This window comes from Rana temporaria, chromosome 1, assembly GCF_905171775.1.
Source record: "Rana temporaria chromosome 1, aRanTem1.1, whole genome shotgun sequence".
Taxonomy (NCBI): Eukaryota; Metazoa; Chordata; class Amphibia; order Anura; family Ranidae; genus Rana; species Rana temporaria.
Window position 1 is genome coordinate 201,396,697 of NC_053489.1, and position 17,334 is coordinate 201,414,030.

At 42.6% G+C, this 17,334-nt stretch overlaps 1 protein-coding gene across 1 annotated transcript in view; it reads right to left on the reverse strand.

Annotated features, from left to right (window-relative positions):
- Positions 1-17,334, reverse strand: part of GALNT9 (polypeptide N-acetylgalactosaminyltransferase 9) — a 467,683-nt gene that overhangs the window by 271,779 nt on the left and 178,570 nt on the right. Inside the window, exon 4 of the mRNA XM_040347718.1 lies at positions 16,458-16,632. Coding sequence (XP_040203652.1) covers positions 16,458-16,632 — 175 coding nt within the window. The remainder of the gene's footprint in view (positions 1-16,457; positions 16,633-17,334) is intronic.

A 17,334-nucleotide genomic window follows, 5' to 3' on the forward strand; every position in this document is an offset into this window, starting at 1 on the left:
GCGCCAGCGTGACCAGTTCTCACATATGCCTCTGCTTAGGGAACTCCAGGAGAATAATCCTAATGACTTTAGGAATTTTCTCCGCATGACGGACCCCGTATTCAACCGTCTGCTGGATCTTCTGTCCCCCTATATCACGAGGCAGGACACTGTGATGCGCCAAGCCATCACGGCCGAGCAGAGGCTTATTGCCACGTTGCGGTACCTGGCGACTGGGAGGAGCCTGCAGGACCTCAAGTTCTCGACAGGCATCTCTCCGCAGGCGCTTGGGGTCATCATACCGGACACGTGTGCTGCCATCATCAAAGTTATGCATGAGGAGTATATTAAGGTAAGTTTCCTGGCTCTAATAATGTGGCCAACTAACTATTTTTTTATTTTCCCAGATATGCTGTGTGTTTAACTAACGTTACCTTTTCTCCCTATGCATGTTGATATCAGCTTTACATGTTTTATTCTTGGCCTACCTGCATATTTGTCCCTTACCCAATATTAACCTGTCCAGCATGCTATCCTAGGGACAAACCCACCTTGCCATTTTTTAAAACAGGACTTTTTGGTTTTTGTGTCCCCCCCCCCCCCCTTCAAACTTTTATTGTCCCCATCAGAGGGCTGTGGAGTCTCTTAATGAAGTGGCCCTATATATTTCATTTCCCAAATTCTCCATGCACATTTTTCTAATGCAATTTTAATACTGTGAACTGTCACAAGGATGCTTGTAGGATGTTTTTGTTACAAAGTACTAAATCTCTTTTTTGGTTTGTCCCCACAGCTACCCTCCACACCACAGGAATGGCAGTCTGTGGCTTCCCAATTTGCCCAGCGGTGTGATTTTCCAAACTGCGGTGGAGCAATAGATGGGAAACACGTCCGCATTGTGCCCCCACCCCGCTCGGGGTCGTACTATTATAATTACAAGGGTTATCATAGTATTGTGTTGATGGCGGTGGTGTCGGCACAGTATGAGTTTCTATATGTGGACGTGGGGAAGAACGGCCGGATGTCTGATGGGGGAGTGTTCGCACGGACTGATTTCTATGATCGTCTCCAAGCTGGTGGTCTGGCATTGCCACCAGATGAAGATAATGTGGAAGGACTTCCGTTTGTGTTCCTAGCGGACGAGGCTTTCGGGCTTGGTCCTCACCTCATGCGGCCTTTTCCCCAGAGGACCCTCACCTCAGAGAGGAGTGTGTTTAATTTTCGGTTGGCCAGGGCTCGGAGGGTAGTCGAGAATGCCTTTGGGATACTCACCAACCGGTTCCGCCTGTTCAGGACATCGATACATCTGGCGGAATATAAATTGGACACCGTTGTATTTGCCTGCTGCATTTTGCACAACTTTTTACGCAGGCACTCCCAGACGTACCTACCCGACATCGGTTCTGAGGCAAGACTACCCTCAGATCCCCTTCCCGGGCTGGACACTGGTCGCGCTGGCTTGGCCCCCCAATCAGCTCGTGAGGTACGCGACAAATATGTTGAGTACTTCATGGGTCGGGGGGCCATTGCTATGCCAGATCATATTTCTTTCTAATTCGGCCCCCAAAGAAAGGAATATTCTCAAAATTAATAAATAATTAGACCATTGGACTTTATACAGTTGTTTGTCATTAATGCTTTTTCTCTTTTTCTCTGTCTTCCTGGTTCTCTAACTAACTTCTTCAATTGTAATGCATAATTGATTTCTCCACTTTTAGTAACTAACCACATTTTGCACAGTATTCACTCATCTACAAACAGGGTATTGAGTCTAGAAATAAGAAGCAACTCCATTTGTAAATTTTGAGGTCAAGTATTTTAATTTTTGCTTGTTCATGACCCCAAAAATTATTTTATATTTTTTTCATTACTCCCTGCTTTTGTACTTAGGAGTCTAAAAAATTTTTTTAATTTTTTTTTTTGTTTTCAGGTAATTCAACCAAAAATATTATGCAGATTATACATTTATTAACAAGTTCACTTTTTTTTTTCTCAAATATAGTTAGATTTATTGTTTACATATATATATAGATATATATAGATTATATTTGGTGGGGTGTTTAGCGCCTTAATGTTTTTTTTGGGCATATTTTTTATGCACAAAAAACAATAATTTTTTTAACAATTTTTTTTTATTTTGGTGTGTTTTTCTCAAACTAAATTTTTAGGTGTGAATTTGGAGTCAAATCTCTACTTCACTAAATTCAGTGATTAGAGAGATTTATAATTCTATATATATATTTTTAAATTTTTTTACCGTTGTTTATTCTTTATGGTCTAAACTTTATAGTATCCCAAAATGTTCAACATGGTCAAAAAGTAACAAAATCCAAATCCAAAAATATAAAAACTCACAACAGCAGTCAGTCATGGTGTGCTTTCACACTGGAACACGCCAAAATTGGAAGATACACACATTCAGTGCAAACTCGCCAAATGTCATTGGTTCAACAGACAAATGGCCACATGTGCTATCTGACATCATGGGTGATCAATGTCTGTGTTTTGTGGGAGCAAACCCTTCCTCTCAACTACTTGAGGATGGAGGAGGGGGTTGGACCCACAAAGCACAGACATTAGATATTCTGTGATGGCAGATAGCACATGTTGGCACACTGTGTGTGTATCTTCAAATTTTGGCGTATTCATTATTCAAACTGTAAAAATGTTTGTGGGGGCGGGGGATGGGCGGGGGGTGTTTCAGTCTTTGACACGGCCCATCATGTCAATAATGTTCTTAAAATTAGATTCGATGACCATCATTCTTTGCCGCATATTGTCCATTTCCGTGCTGCATTCCAAAAGCACATTTGTTACATTCTGTTCCATGAGAAACATCCTTTCACGCATATTGTGCATTTCAGTGCTGCACTCCATTACCTGCTGAATAATTATAGCAGCACTTGCACGTGAAAATATTGGCACACCATCCTCCTCCCCTAAAACCAACAAAAAAAAAGGCATTTACAACATTATTTTTCGATGAGGCCTATCTACATATGTTTTTTTGAATCAAGCTAGGGTGACACTGACCTGATGGGCTTCTCCTTTCCACCTCTTCGACATCTTCTATCACTCCTCCTTCTTCCACCACCTCCCCATCATCTTCAATCACTCCTCCTTCTTCCACCACTTCCCCATCATCTTGGACTCCTCCTTCATCCATCAATCCACCTTCTTTCAATTCGCCAAATTGTTCTTCCGCCACTTGCCCTTCATCTGCTATGACTTCTAAGTCCAAAATTACTTCTTCCTCCTCTCTTCCTTCCTCCTTTCTTCCTTCCTCCTCTCCTTCCACATCCTCCTCTCCTTCCACATCCTCTTCTCCTTCCACATCCTCTTCTCCTTCCACATCCTCTTCTCCTTCCACATCCTCTTCTCCTTCCACATCCTCTTCTCCTTCCACATCCTCTTCTCCTTCCACATCCTCCTCCTCCTCCACATGTTGAGATGGCAGATTTTGGCCTTGTCTGGCCCTCTCTGCCTCCTCCAAATGCTGGCGACTTCTTTCCCCTGAAATAAACCAAAAAAAATGTAGACTCATCAGCACACAGATATTGGAGAGCATAAATCGCACACATTGCTTAGAAGATGCTTTCATTTAGTTACTTTTATCTTTCACCAAACCTACATTTTGCAATTACTTCTATATGGCAAGCTCTGATCCTGCCCCTTTTTAGCAAAGTGACACACATGGATGTCCCCCCTAAACTGTATTTCTGGGAGACCCTACCAAAACCCATTTTTGATTTGTGGAGACACAGGTGCTCTGCATTGCAGATGTGAAAACATCTGCTTTATTACCACTGTTTTTAGAATGAATCCTGTTTGCCTTTCCCATTCTCATACTTTTTTTTTCTAGAACTAGCTTTTACACAATGTTTACAAACAAAGTTTTTGGCCAGTGAGCCATGTCCAGGTGTGTTGTTCCTGGAATAACCGAGCCTTTCTGATAAACTATGTGATGTTACGTTGTTTACTAAGAACACTGTTTGTAAATATGTAGTTATTTATGTCCTAAAAAATAAATGACAACATGTCTTTAAAATTACAAGCAGGCCAAGGAGGCAGATGGTGAAATATACATGGCAACACATTATTGCAGACAATCCCCCCCCCCCAACCCCAATATATATTTACTTACTTTTACGCAGAATTTTAAGTATTTTCTTCATCTGATGTGGCTCCCTCAATTTTAAGTCTGACCATCGTTTCCTCAGCTGTTCCTTGGACCTGGTGATCCCAAACATCCTCTGCATTCTCCTCGCCACCTTGTCCATAATATGTGCCTTTCGGCGGTTAGGGGTCTTGTATGGCCCTAATTCACCATCATAGTCCTTCTTTCGCATGATGTAAACTAACTCCACCATTTCCTGGAACCGCATATTAGTGGCTTTATATCTTCTTTTCCTTGATCGGGACGTCCCTGCCTCTGTCCCTTCACTTGTGGCATGAGAGCATCGTGCCCGCTCGTGTGACATCGCCATCTTTCCTTTCCCACAGAGATTATGGGCGTGGAAAAGATGAATTCTTACGCCATGGGCGGAGAAGAGGGCGGCGTTTAATACATACGCGGAGTGTAGAGAATGCAAACAACGTGTTTACGTCCGTTACGCGGAGAATCTTCGAGCGCATCCAGAACATACACAGTTAACGCCATATTTCCTAAACTCATTGATTAGGGGCCTCGCAAAGGTGACGAGGGCGGGGTTTCATAAATACGCGGAGTGTTTAAAAGGTTTACGCCGTGATTACGCATCTTACGCGGTAATTAGGCGAGCGTGAGAAACGAGGAGCGAGAGACAGGAAGGTAAGGAAATTAAAAATGTGATCAGCAGAGGCCTTGAAAATGTAGACACATGGGATGGGGGTTTGGGCTGTTGGTTGCACCCTTTTTAAGCTATTCTGTATATGGGGTACCACAATGTTATTTTGGTATCCAAATGCTTTTGGACACCTCACAAAATAGAGATGTGAACAATGCTGTACCTCATTGACAAGTTTTTGAATGGTGTATTCAGATCAGGCAAAGTATTGTTCAAGTGTTGGTTGTACAGAGGTCATTAGGAAGTGTCTTTTATGTCATCCATTGTCAGGGGCATGAGATTTACACATGAAAGAGTGCCTAGATGAAAACTGTCATTTGTAAGCATTGTTTAATTTTATATATTTTAAATATTTACTGCAATGTGAACAATGGCTCTGCATCTAGCAAATCAATGTTTGGTACAAGCAATGCGGCCGAGCTGCCAATCATTGTTTAAACAAGAGAGACTGTGTTTGGAATTAGATATAGGTAATAAATTTGAAGACACATATTAGATCAAGGTCAACGCTGATCCTTTGGAATATTTATTTTTCTGTGGTTTATGTTTTTGTAATCTAGACTCAAAAAGAAAAATGATTTAGCAAAAATTACAATGGAACTCCTACAAAGCAAGGAATCTATAGAGGCCTTACTTCAAAAATACCAGGACACGCCCATCCTGTGGAATTCAAAGCACTCTTTATATTGCAATAAAGAGGTACGAGCGGCAGCACTAGAAGAGCTAGCAAATTATATGCAAACTTGGGTGCCAGGATGCACTGCCAACATGGTGAAGGATAAACTTGCCAACCTCAGAAGCACATACAGGAGAGCATACAAAGCTAATAAAAGCCAAAAATCGGGAGCAGCAGCAAGACAAGCAAAGGAACCCAAACTGTGGTATTATAAACAGATGGCTTTTTTGCGGGACGAAATGGAAGGCAGGAAAACGATGTCCAGTCTTTCTTCCAACCTTTCCTCCATGCTACCTTCCAGCGGACATTCCCCAGATGACCACAGCCCTGCAGAGTCGGAGGAAGAGGGCCTGGCTGACAGAGATGCAGATCTGCCACCCTTCGATGAGGAGGTATAGTAGTTTCCTCTATATTTATGGCGTAAAGAATTCTTGGTGGATTAATGATTAGATATTTTAAAAAAAAAACCAAGCTGGGAAAAAGCAAACAAAAAGGTGTACAGACAAATAGGTGTCAGGGATGACAACTGCAGGGGTCAGAAGTAGAGTGTATTCAAGTAATAATGAACAGAAAATACTAAACGAAAAACATGAAAATGAGTGTGGTTTTATTTAGCGAAATTGTAAAAAAATTCCTTTTTTTTCCACACAGGAAGAAGAGATCAGCCAGGAGGTGGCAGATCCTCAGGTGTCTGTCAGCCAGGAGGAGGCCGGGGTCAGTGGCAGCCAGGAGGAGGCCGGGGTCAGTGGCAGCCAGGAGGAGGCCGGGGTCAGTGGCAGCCAGGAGGAGGCCGGGGTCAGTGGCAGCCAGGAGGAGGCTGGGCCCAGTGGCCTGCAGCAGGTCCACCCGGCCAGGAGAACCACCACCAGCCAGTCTTCTCCCCCCCAGGTGAGGCCATCAGGCCGAAGGAGGCAGTTGAGGCCTGTGGAGGAGGCAAGCCTCCGCATGATCCAGGAGGCAAGCGCCATCATGAGGGCCCCCCTCAACCCCACAGAGGCCTTCAGTGCCTCATTGGCCCATGATTTAAATGAAGGGGAGGAGGACCAGAGAAGACTGGCAAAGGCCCTGATGAACCAGGTCCTTTGGTGGATGCAGAGGGGCCTGCTGACCCCAGACACTGGGCTATGTGACCCGGCCCGGCTTGCGGAACACCATCCTCCTGCTGCCACATCAACCCCACCTGCAAGACCCCGTGTTCGATCCGCTGGAAGGCTGCCTGGAGGGAAGGCTGGAAAGAGGAGGAAACGTTGATTTTCTGCCTTCCATTTCCTTCCACATAAAGGACATCTTGTTTGTACTACCACAGTTTGGGTTCCTTTGTTTGTGTGCTGCTGCTTCATATTTTTGTGTTTGGCTCCTGAGGCTTGGAAGTTTATCCTTCACCATGTTGGAAATGCAAGTTTGCATATAGTTTGCTATCTATTCTAGTGCTGCCGTTCTTTTTATTTTTTGTGATGACATTTGCCTGAATAAAAGGCTTTTTGCTTTCATTTGAAAACATGTCTATTGTTTGATATACTGTGGGGATTATTAGGCAGCAAACCTTTAATAAATATACAATGGGTAATTTACAAAGGACACACTCCTTGGGGGGGGGGGGACATTTGGTGTGCCAACATGGTTTAATATTCTCTAATGAAACACAAAAAAAAACATGTAAAAAAAAAAATAGTTTAAATGGTGACATAACTAGAAACAAAAAAAACAAATAAAAAAATGCACATTCCTTTACAAAAATGACTACTCTAAATTATGGAGGACCACCAACCAAAACACACGTCTGGCATAGAAAACATTATTAAAGGATTACATCACAAGCAAGAAATGTGACATTTTAGTATGGGACAACTCTAATGAAATTGCATCAGCAAGAGAACGGGGTTATTCTAGCAAGAGAAGAATTAATAAAACGAGGCTTTAAAATGTGGTTTAGTGCGCCTTTTTAAGACATTGTTCTCTTGCTAGAATAAAAGGTTTCTAATGACGAATGTGCCATATCCCAAAGAAACACGAGTTTTACCTGAACGAGCGCTCCCGTCTCCTCATTTGGACTGAGCATGCGCGGGGTTTTTGTACGCTGCTTTTGTGTACAGACGAGCGAACATGTCTGACGGACACGATTCCAGCAGACTGTTTTAAAGCAAGACCAGGAAACAGTTGTTCGTTGGAAAACGGTCTGGCCGACGATTGTTTGCTGGAATTCTGTACGTTACTGCCTACACACGAACGAACATGTCCGCTGAAACTGGTCCGCGGACCAGTTTCAGCAGACATGTTTGGTCGTGAGTACGAGGCCTAAGATCCAAATGAATATCTGTGTCAAATTGTATGCCATTTTTAAACAATGTATCGTCTTTTTATTGTATTCTTTCTCAGGCATTCACCAGCTGTCTTGTGTCTCATTCATACTTTCTCTTGGCAATTGTGCAGATGGGCTCCTGAACCACGAGACCTTTTAGAGGTTGCAACATCAATTACTAATGTAAGATAAACCATTCAAGCAAAATATTTAAGAAATTAAAACTAAACAAAAATTAAATTTTTAAGAGCCCTTCCTCTTGTCCATTACCCTCTAATTTCTCTTTTACTTTTGTTTATGCCAGTCTAGTTTTCTAGGGTCAGTTATGGTGGTTAAGCACATGGGGCAATAACCTTGTCTAAACAACAGCCCAATCATCCCAACACGATGGGAACAGATCTGCTGCTGTTACCCATGTGCCTATTCAACTGATGCCTAGTTAAAGCTCAACCATGATCAATTTCTTTTCCCCATGCAGTGGGGTTGTGTCTGCACTACTTGGGCTAACTGTTAGTTTTCTAGGGGTGAACACAAAGTCTATACTCACCTGATCCTTCAAGACTCTGGAAATCTGTGCTCCCTCATGTCCAGCAGTAGACTTTTTTTGATGTCTTCCCATCCAGAGCCAGTCTATGGGTTTGTTGATGTCAGGAAAATTCCACCGCCCAAGGCCACTAGACCACGGGAGGAGGGGGGCATGTGCCTCAGGGATGGATTTGAGGATTAGATGAGTATATCTAGGCTCTTCAATCCCGTAGACAAAAATAAGCAAGTGACCCATGCAGTGCAGGTACAGCCCCACTGCATGGAAACAAATTGCCCGAGTACAGCTTTAAATTAAACACTTCCAAAAAAATGTATCAGAGATCATTAAAGAGAAAATGCCCTCAACCCCCACTGACCACTTGCACATAGAAGAATAGGCAATGGCACATACCAGCATAGCGGTGATTAAAATCAGAAATGTATCAGAATCACTTGAGTTTTCTTCTTTCTCACAACATATAGCACTTAATTATGAAGTGATCCCATTGATCTTTTTTATGGCAAAGGTTTCTAAATTGTTCCAAGGTGTATTTTTTCTCCATCCATCCTTTGATAGATTGATTTACATTCAATAGGGAGCATTGCAGTTACAGTGCTTGTTACAGTGCTTGTAACCACAATTTGTAATATTAATTGGTTGTACTAATTAAAAGAAACCTCAGCTGAGAGAAACCTGGAGGCTACCATTATTGAATTCTATCTGAAAATATTAGTTGTCTAAAAGAAATATAAATCTTCTGATGGCAATACATTCTGAATTACGGACCTGAACCAAGCATGCAAAAAAATAAATAAAAAATGTGAAGTCAGAACTCCTGGTCTATAAGTTTAGTCAAGTCAGTGGGGTTGACTTACAAAAGGAGTAGAAACTACTTACTAAGCCAAGAGAACATTCAATGAACTTAGTAAATAAGGTACAGCTGCGTTCACTTTGAATACCAAATCATGTGTTAGGCCTCGTACACACGGACGGACAATCTGCTGAAAGCGGTCCGTCGGACCGTTTTCAGCGGACATGCCCGCCCGGAGATTTCTGTCTGATGGTTGTACACACCATCAGACAGAAATCCGTGCGTAAACAATACGCAGGGCGTGGCCGCGCCGTCGCTGCGACAATGACGCGGCGACATGGGCGGCCTTGAAGGTCAAAGCTTCCACGCATGCGTCGAATCAGTACGACGCATGCGAGGGATGGCGGTCGGTCGGACGTGTCCGGTGAGTCTGTACAGACGACCGAACACGTCCGACGGACAGGTTTCCAGCGGATAGATTTCTTAGCATGCTAAGAAATTTTGATCCGCTGGAAACTGTCCGATCCGCCGGACAATTGTCCGCTCGGGCCTACACACGACCAGATCTGTCCGCTGGAACTGGTCCGTCGGACCAGTTTCAGCGGATAGATCCGGTCGTGTGTACGGGGCCTAAGAGATATACAGAAAACAGGGGCTTTGCCTGTACATGTTTGGATTATTGAAGTGAACACATTTTCACTATATTTACTAAGCTTATTGAACATTCCCTTTGCTAAGTGAACAGTGTCCACTTATTTAGTAGATCTAACACTTGTGTCTATAAGGGCTCTTGCACACGGGCTGACTGAGCTCATTCAGCGTACTTCCTCTGCCCAGCAGCTTGTGAGCCTGTAAAAGAAAACAAGGGAAGAGGGCGTATCAGCCTTGAGCATTACCTTTGCAACACAGACATTTATTAAAATTAAAATAATGTATTCACAAACGAGTGATAAAATCAAACGTATAAATTAGCGCCTACTTTGGACTTACTCATCCCACCCAAGTCTAATGGCCAGCAGATCCTGCTTGATGAGGCCAATGATTGACTTTGCATCACCTGTTTTTTATCTGATTTTATCACTCGTTTGTGAGTACATTATTTTATGTTTAATACATTTCTGTGTTGCAAAGGTAATGCGCAAGGCTGGTGCGCCCTGTGTCCTTGTTTTCTTTTAGAGTTACTCCTGGGTTTCCCCTGACCTGTTGAGAGTGGCAGCACAGCCGATGCAGTGGCGTGATTTGTGAAGATTTCCCTCTTCTTCAATTTACCCTACGGCAATCTTTCGACCACAGAAGCATTTGTTTCTTTTTGTATTGAGCTTATAAGCCTGTCACTGACATGAATAGCTGTGTGCCACCATACTCACGTATATGGTGGTGCTATAGTAAGCATGAGTACAGTGTACAGGCATATGAAAATTATGTTTAAGATAGCACTGCTATATGCACAAGTACAGCGGTGACAGGCATACTCAGCTGTACTCTGCACCTGGGCTGCATGGACAGAGGCAGTATGCCAGGAATTATACTGTACAAATTCAGACAGGCCACTTGCAGACATATAGCTAGATTCAGAGAAATGTGCCTATCTATAGGCGGGCATAGCGTATCTCAGATACACTACGCCGTCGTAAGTTAGAGCGGCAGGTCCTGTATTCACAAAGAAGTTGCGCTCTAACTTACGGCGGCGTAGTGTAACTGGGCCGGTGTAAGGCCGCCTAATTCAAAATAGGCTGGTTGGGGGCGTGTTCTATGCTAAATACTCATGACCCCACGTATTTGACGTTTCTAACGAACGGCGCATGCGCCGTCCGTGGACGTATCCCAGTGCGCATACTCCAAATTACGCCGCAAAGACTCATTGGTTTCGACGTGAACGTAAATTACGCCCAGCCCCATTCACGGACGACTTACACAAACAATGTAAAACGTGAAAAATTTTACGCGGTTCCGACGTCCATACTTAACATTGGCTGCGCCATCTTTTTGGTGGTTTATCTTTACGCCTGAAACCGCCTTACGTAAACTGCGTATCTTTACTGCGACGGCCGTGCGTACGTTCGTGAATAGGCGTATCTCGCTGATTTACATATTCTAGGCGTTAATCAGCGTACATGCCCCTAGTGGCTAGCGTAAATAGGCAGCTAAGATACGACGGCGTAGGAGGTCATATCTTAGCAACATTTAAGCGTATCTCAGTTTGAGCATACGCTTAATGTTACGACGGCGCAGATTTGCCGTTATGACGGCGTATCTACTGATAAGCCATCGTAACTGTACCTGAATCCGGGTAATTGTATCAGCATGGTAGCAAGGTAACTAGCATTTTTCGAAAGAATGGCTCATCAAAAAACTTCTATATTATTTTGATGAAGAACACTGTAGAACAGAATATGAAACTATAGATGACTGAATCAGGGGGTTCACTGTTTGCTATCATTAGATTTGCCCAAACATTTGCAGATCTGTAATGATCTCAGGAGAAGTACACCATTTAAGAATCCATGTGTTTATTATTCAGGATTTATAAAATTCTATGTAGACTGAACAAACAAATTCCAGTGAGGCAAACCATTTATAATTGACTGATTTCCCTGATATGTGCACATACTCACTCTTCCTCGTGGGGGTTATCCCAGGAACCCACAGTGCACTTGCTACTTTCTATTTCTTACTATTACCTATAGAATAGACTACTTACAGTACAGACTAAACTTTAGACATAGAGGAGCTCACCAGCCCTAAATACTTGGCAGTGTTTTTTTTTAACAAATAGAACACCCAGAGTTGGATAGATGAAGCAACTAATAAGTCCCAGGGGCATGGTTAGCAACCAAAGGGGACAGTTAAAAATCCCTACAATCCATCCCCTCATTGTCTGTCCATCCTCCGGGGGCCCTGGCGAGATAAACAAGCCCTGTTCCTTGAGTGGTGTTTTCTTGACATCCCGTTTGAAAGGCCTACCCAGTCCTGGTTAAAGGAACCAAAACCTTTGTGATTATGGTTCTCTAGTGTAAAAGGATGTCGTATATAATTTTGTTAAAAATGCCTAGAATAAAAAATTACAAAACGTCTAGTAATCTGACAGGATGATTGGGATAGCAGCTATCTATTAGCCCAATCCATATAAAACTTTTACCAGTACATAGAGAATTGGATCACAAATCTTACATAAAAATGTAAATAGAAAAGTCGTTCTGTTCTCAGTATTTGTTAATTCAATCAATCATTGTAAAAATAAGAAAGATCTACAGTTACATACATTGTTGTATAGTTACACTACCTTCTAGTCGATAAAGGTCATAACAGCTTCAATAAAGATGTCCTTAATAAAGACAAAATAGTTATGTTTCACCTCCAGGAAAACAGATGGGAGGACATATGTGAAGACCATCAGGAATCCTACCAGTTACCCAATACACCTCTTAATTTGTTTTCACACCTTACATTAGGCCTTATGTTGAAACACTGTTCTACTGTTACTTAAGAAACAAAAAAATTCTTTCTGAGATTTTATTTTGCATTGTGTGGCTTTATGTCCTTTATTTTCTGTTCTGTCTTATTATGAATACACCATTATGAATAGCAAAACACATTTTGCAGATGTTATTGCATCTTTTAATTCGTTTTTACCTTCCACAATCATTATTTATGCATTTTGACAGCAATTAAATGTACTCCAATCATGTAGGAATAGAACAACATTCATGATGAAGAATCAGAAACTCTCAAACTTAGGCTGCTAGAAAAAAAAAATTGTGAAGGGAATAAGTGGGTTTGTATTTAATACTGTACTTTAACTTTCTTCAAAAAGTATGCAGGCTAAATAATCTTTGGAATCTGACACACTTCTGGGAGTGTTGGATGTCTGACTCCCCTGCTTTGCACTTTGGTTTTGGCCACAAGCTACTACATCTTTGCAAGACACATTAGTGATTTAGTAGAATCATAGTCAGTAGAATCCCAATGCACAGTGGGGGATCAGGCATGCCAGCAGGCCCGGATTTACTCCATTTGCCGCCCCAGGGCCAGGTCCTTCAATGCCGTCCCCGCCTGCGCAGTACAGGGGTGACTTTTTTGGCAGGACACTGAGAAGCTGGGGGGGGGGGGGTTGCTGCCAAAAATGACATTGAGCATTGGTGGGTGCTGCTGCCGAAAATGACAAAATTACATTGAGAACCGGGAGGGGGGTTGCTGCTGCCAAGAACTATCTCGCCTCCTCTTCCCTCTGTTTTTTCTCCCCTCACCATCCGCATGACAGGGGGAACTCCTGATATGAAAGTGAAAGTGTCCTCTCCTCTCAGCTGCAGTGCCGCCCCTGCACCCACTGCCGCCCCGAGGCTTGGCCTTGTTGGCCTTGTCTGGAATCCGGCCCTGCATGCCAGAAGTATGTCAGATGCTGAAGGTACTTTAGCCAGCATAGTACTTGAAAAAAGTGAGGATCCAAAGCAAAGGCTGCAAGACAGAAAAGATTAACACCTCTTTTTTACAGTTTTTTTTTAAAACCATATTGCTTTACGTAATATCTGGCCCATGTTTAACCTCCCACAGGGAGATGCAAAGCATATTCAGTTGCTTTTGTGACACAGGAAAGAGATTACCATGAGTGCATCTTGGATGATGAGGAGGCTGAAAAGCTATGGCACTCCAGAAAGGAGGTATATGTGTATAGCCACTCTAAATTCTATCAGAAATATATTTCTAGAAAATTTCTTATAGGCAGGCATGCTCCTTTTCAGCAAATAAACCAGCTCACTGTGATGTTTCTTTTTCTGTTGTTACTTTTTATTCCTGGCTTAGACTGCTGACCAAGATTTATTGCTACACAGCAGTGGAGAAAAGTAATGCCACTGACCAAACTAGGATATCATGGGTGTCTAGATCAGCCTTTCTCAACCAGTGTGCCGCGGCACACTGGTGTGCCGTCAGAGGTTCTTAGGTGTGCCGCGGGGTCAGTGGAGAGAAGGCTGTCAGATAAGCCTGCTTTCCTGCCGAACTGTGAGCTCTGTCGGCTTCAAAAATGAAAGTAAAGTGCAGAGGAGTGTGCTGTGCTCTCTGCTTCCCCCTAGAGTGCAGTACCCGGCTGATTGAGGAATCTGGAAAGGTACTGAGCTAGAAGCTAGATTCATTTTAAAATGGCTTTATACATGTGTCTATGTGTGTGTGTGTGTGTGTGCACATGTGAGTGTCTGTCTGTGTGTGTGTGTGCAGATGTGTATGTATGTGTATGCGTGTGTAAGTATGTATGTGTGCATGTTACTTTTAATCCTGCCCCCCCCCCATTCCTGTACCATGAGAGTGGTTTTTGTAGGGCTTGTTTGATAGCAGAAAGGACTGCTGCTCCCCTGAAAAGCAATCCATGCACAGATCACTTTTCAGAGGCATTTGACAGGCAGTAAAGAGGCATTATGTTGCCTCTTTACCACCTGTTTAAGGCCGTAAATGCAGCATTACTACACCGCAACCGTGCAATGCACACAGTTGGGGGGTAGTTGCAGTGCAGCCACATTCACCCTCGGTATACCTCCAGTTGCAGCCACAGCATGTGAACACCCTCAGCTGCTGCCTCTGCAGCTAAAGGTGGAGAAGTTGGGGGTGGTAAAAACAGCTCAACAATGTGGTTTTACCACCCCTATGACATGTGAACAAGCCCTTGGTTCACATCTGTGTAGCTGCATGTAGGGCAGTCCATTCATTTCCGTACCCACAAAATGCAGGGAAACAAGTCCCCAAACTTTTTTGACACATAATCTGTTGTAAAATTGCAAAAGAGGCAAATCTTTCTGAGCGAACGGTGAACACAATCATTCACAAACATTTGCATTTTCGAAAAGTTAGCACACGCTGGGTACCAAGACTTTACATGTGACGAAACCTGGGCACATCAATTCACTCTGATGAATTTTCTACCCCATGGTACTACTATCAACAGTGAATATTACTGTTGTGTTCTAAATTATGTGCATACGTGTCTGTGGAAAAAAATACCCTGGTGTCATCACTAAGGGTGTCCTGTTTCTTCAGGACAATGCACAAGCTCATACTGCTTACTGCACTACATGCACATTACAGAAAGTCGGCTGGGAGGTATTGCTACATCCCCCTTACAGCCCAGACCTCGCTCCAAGGGATTTCCACCTGTTTAGAGCCCTAAATAAGTTCCTTGGAGGTCAACATTTGAGCACTGGTGAGGAAGTAAAGCAGGCTGTCCTAGGATGGTTCAGGCTTACTGACAAATCTTTCTACGCCTTAGCTCTCCAGGCATTAGTTTAGTTCTGGAATACTGGGATACAGTAAGTGTATAAGTGTAGCAGGGGAGTATGTTGAAAAAAAAATGCAGTTTCCTTAAAAATTGTTCTTTTATTATATAAACTCAAAAGTCCCAGTTTGACTTGAAGGCTCTCCTTCAAGTCCCCATATATTATATATGTGTTTGAACTGGCTATATAGCAGTTTTCCTGGCATTCAGCTTTATCTTCTGGTAAGTAGCAGAAGATATTTCATGAAATAACAGTTGTACTTGAAGCTTGTTTGTCCATAATAGGTCATACACATGTCTGATTATTGTTCTGCCCATTGTGTGCTCAACAAGATCTCTGGCAGTAATTCAAATAGGGCTGTTAGTCTTACCAGAGAAGCCAGCCGAACACGAGCAGTTCAGGCTGGGTGATGATGTCAGCGTGCCGCTCTAGGTTCACCTAGACCGCCACCGGGTGGACCAAGATGGCTGTCGCTTCCGGAGCTAGGCTGAAGCCGTGGCCTTTCCTATGGCCGAGGCAGCAGTGGAGCTCCGCAGATCATGTAGTGTGCTAATCCGCATATGGTGACCTGTTCAGATCACAGATCATTTACGATCTGTTGCACCACTAGTACCGATCAACAGAATTTTGATCGGTCAAAAAAATTTACGATTAATCAAGGAATTAATCGGGAAGATGTCTGTGGATATTACAGTGGGGGTGATTGTGGATATTACAGTCTGGGAGATGTATGTGGATATTACAGTGGGGGAGATGTCTGTGGATATTACAGTTGGGGTGATTGTTGATATTACAGTCCGGCAGATGTCTGTGAATATTACAGTGGGGAGATGTCTGTGGATATTACAGTGGGGGAGATGTCTGTGGATATTATAGTGGGGACTATATATGGTGGTGATCCGAAAAATGTATGTGCGTTATAATTAATTGAAATTAGTCGATTAATCAATTTAAAAAAATCGATTAATCGAACACAAAAATTGTAATCAGTAACAGCCCTAAATTAAAACAATCTGTCATACAATGAATTCATTCAGAATGTTGATTGCAACGTTTACATTGTCATCATTTTTCTCTTACCATCCAGTATTGAACTCCACATGAGCATCAAAAAATCCGACAATCGGTGCATTGGCCGCCTTCCATCCTTGTATCCGAGCACGAATTAGTCCTTCTCTTCTTGTATTACGGACTATTTTTACAAGACCTGGATATCTCTTATTAACATACTGGTCCAGGTTAAATTTCAGTTCAACTATAAAGTGAAACAAAGAAAATGATCCATGACACTCTAATATTATGCATGGTAATATTTTCTGTAAAATATTTTGAAATCATATTTGTTTAAATACATTTTCAGTAGCCAAAACATTTTTTTTATACATTTTAAACCAGTATTTTATAATTCAGAATAATTAATAATATTTAGGTATGGTCAACAAACTAACCAGTTTAAAAAAAAATATTGCAATAACCTATGATTTTATTATTTTAACATTAGATTACCTTACTAGAAATATAGTAAAATATAAAGTTTAAAATAATGTAGGTTATTAGTAAGGATTATGACTATTCTGTTAGGCTGAGTTCACACAATCCCCAAAGCCATCTCCCAGCAGGGGTCCGATGCATCCTGGTTCACCATTTCAGGTCCAATTTCAGCCCAAATTTGGACCTGAACTGGATCTGCAAAATGCACCGGACCTGCTGTGGAGATATGTGAAAGGGCTCCATAGGGAGCTGGTCAAAATCTCCTGCTATTGCAATTTTTTTAGCTGGTAAAGCCTGAATAGGAACTGAATAACGAGGAGCTGCATAATGTCAAATTGTCAGCTGTCCTGCTTTTTGTACCAGGAGCAATGAAAGTGGCTTCCAACAAACAGAACAGGTACATTTATACCACTGGCTAGTCTGGCAGTGGAACAAAGTCCTGTTGTGTGTGAATGAAGTTTTCAAA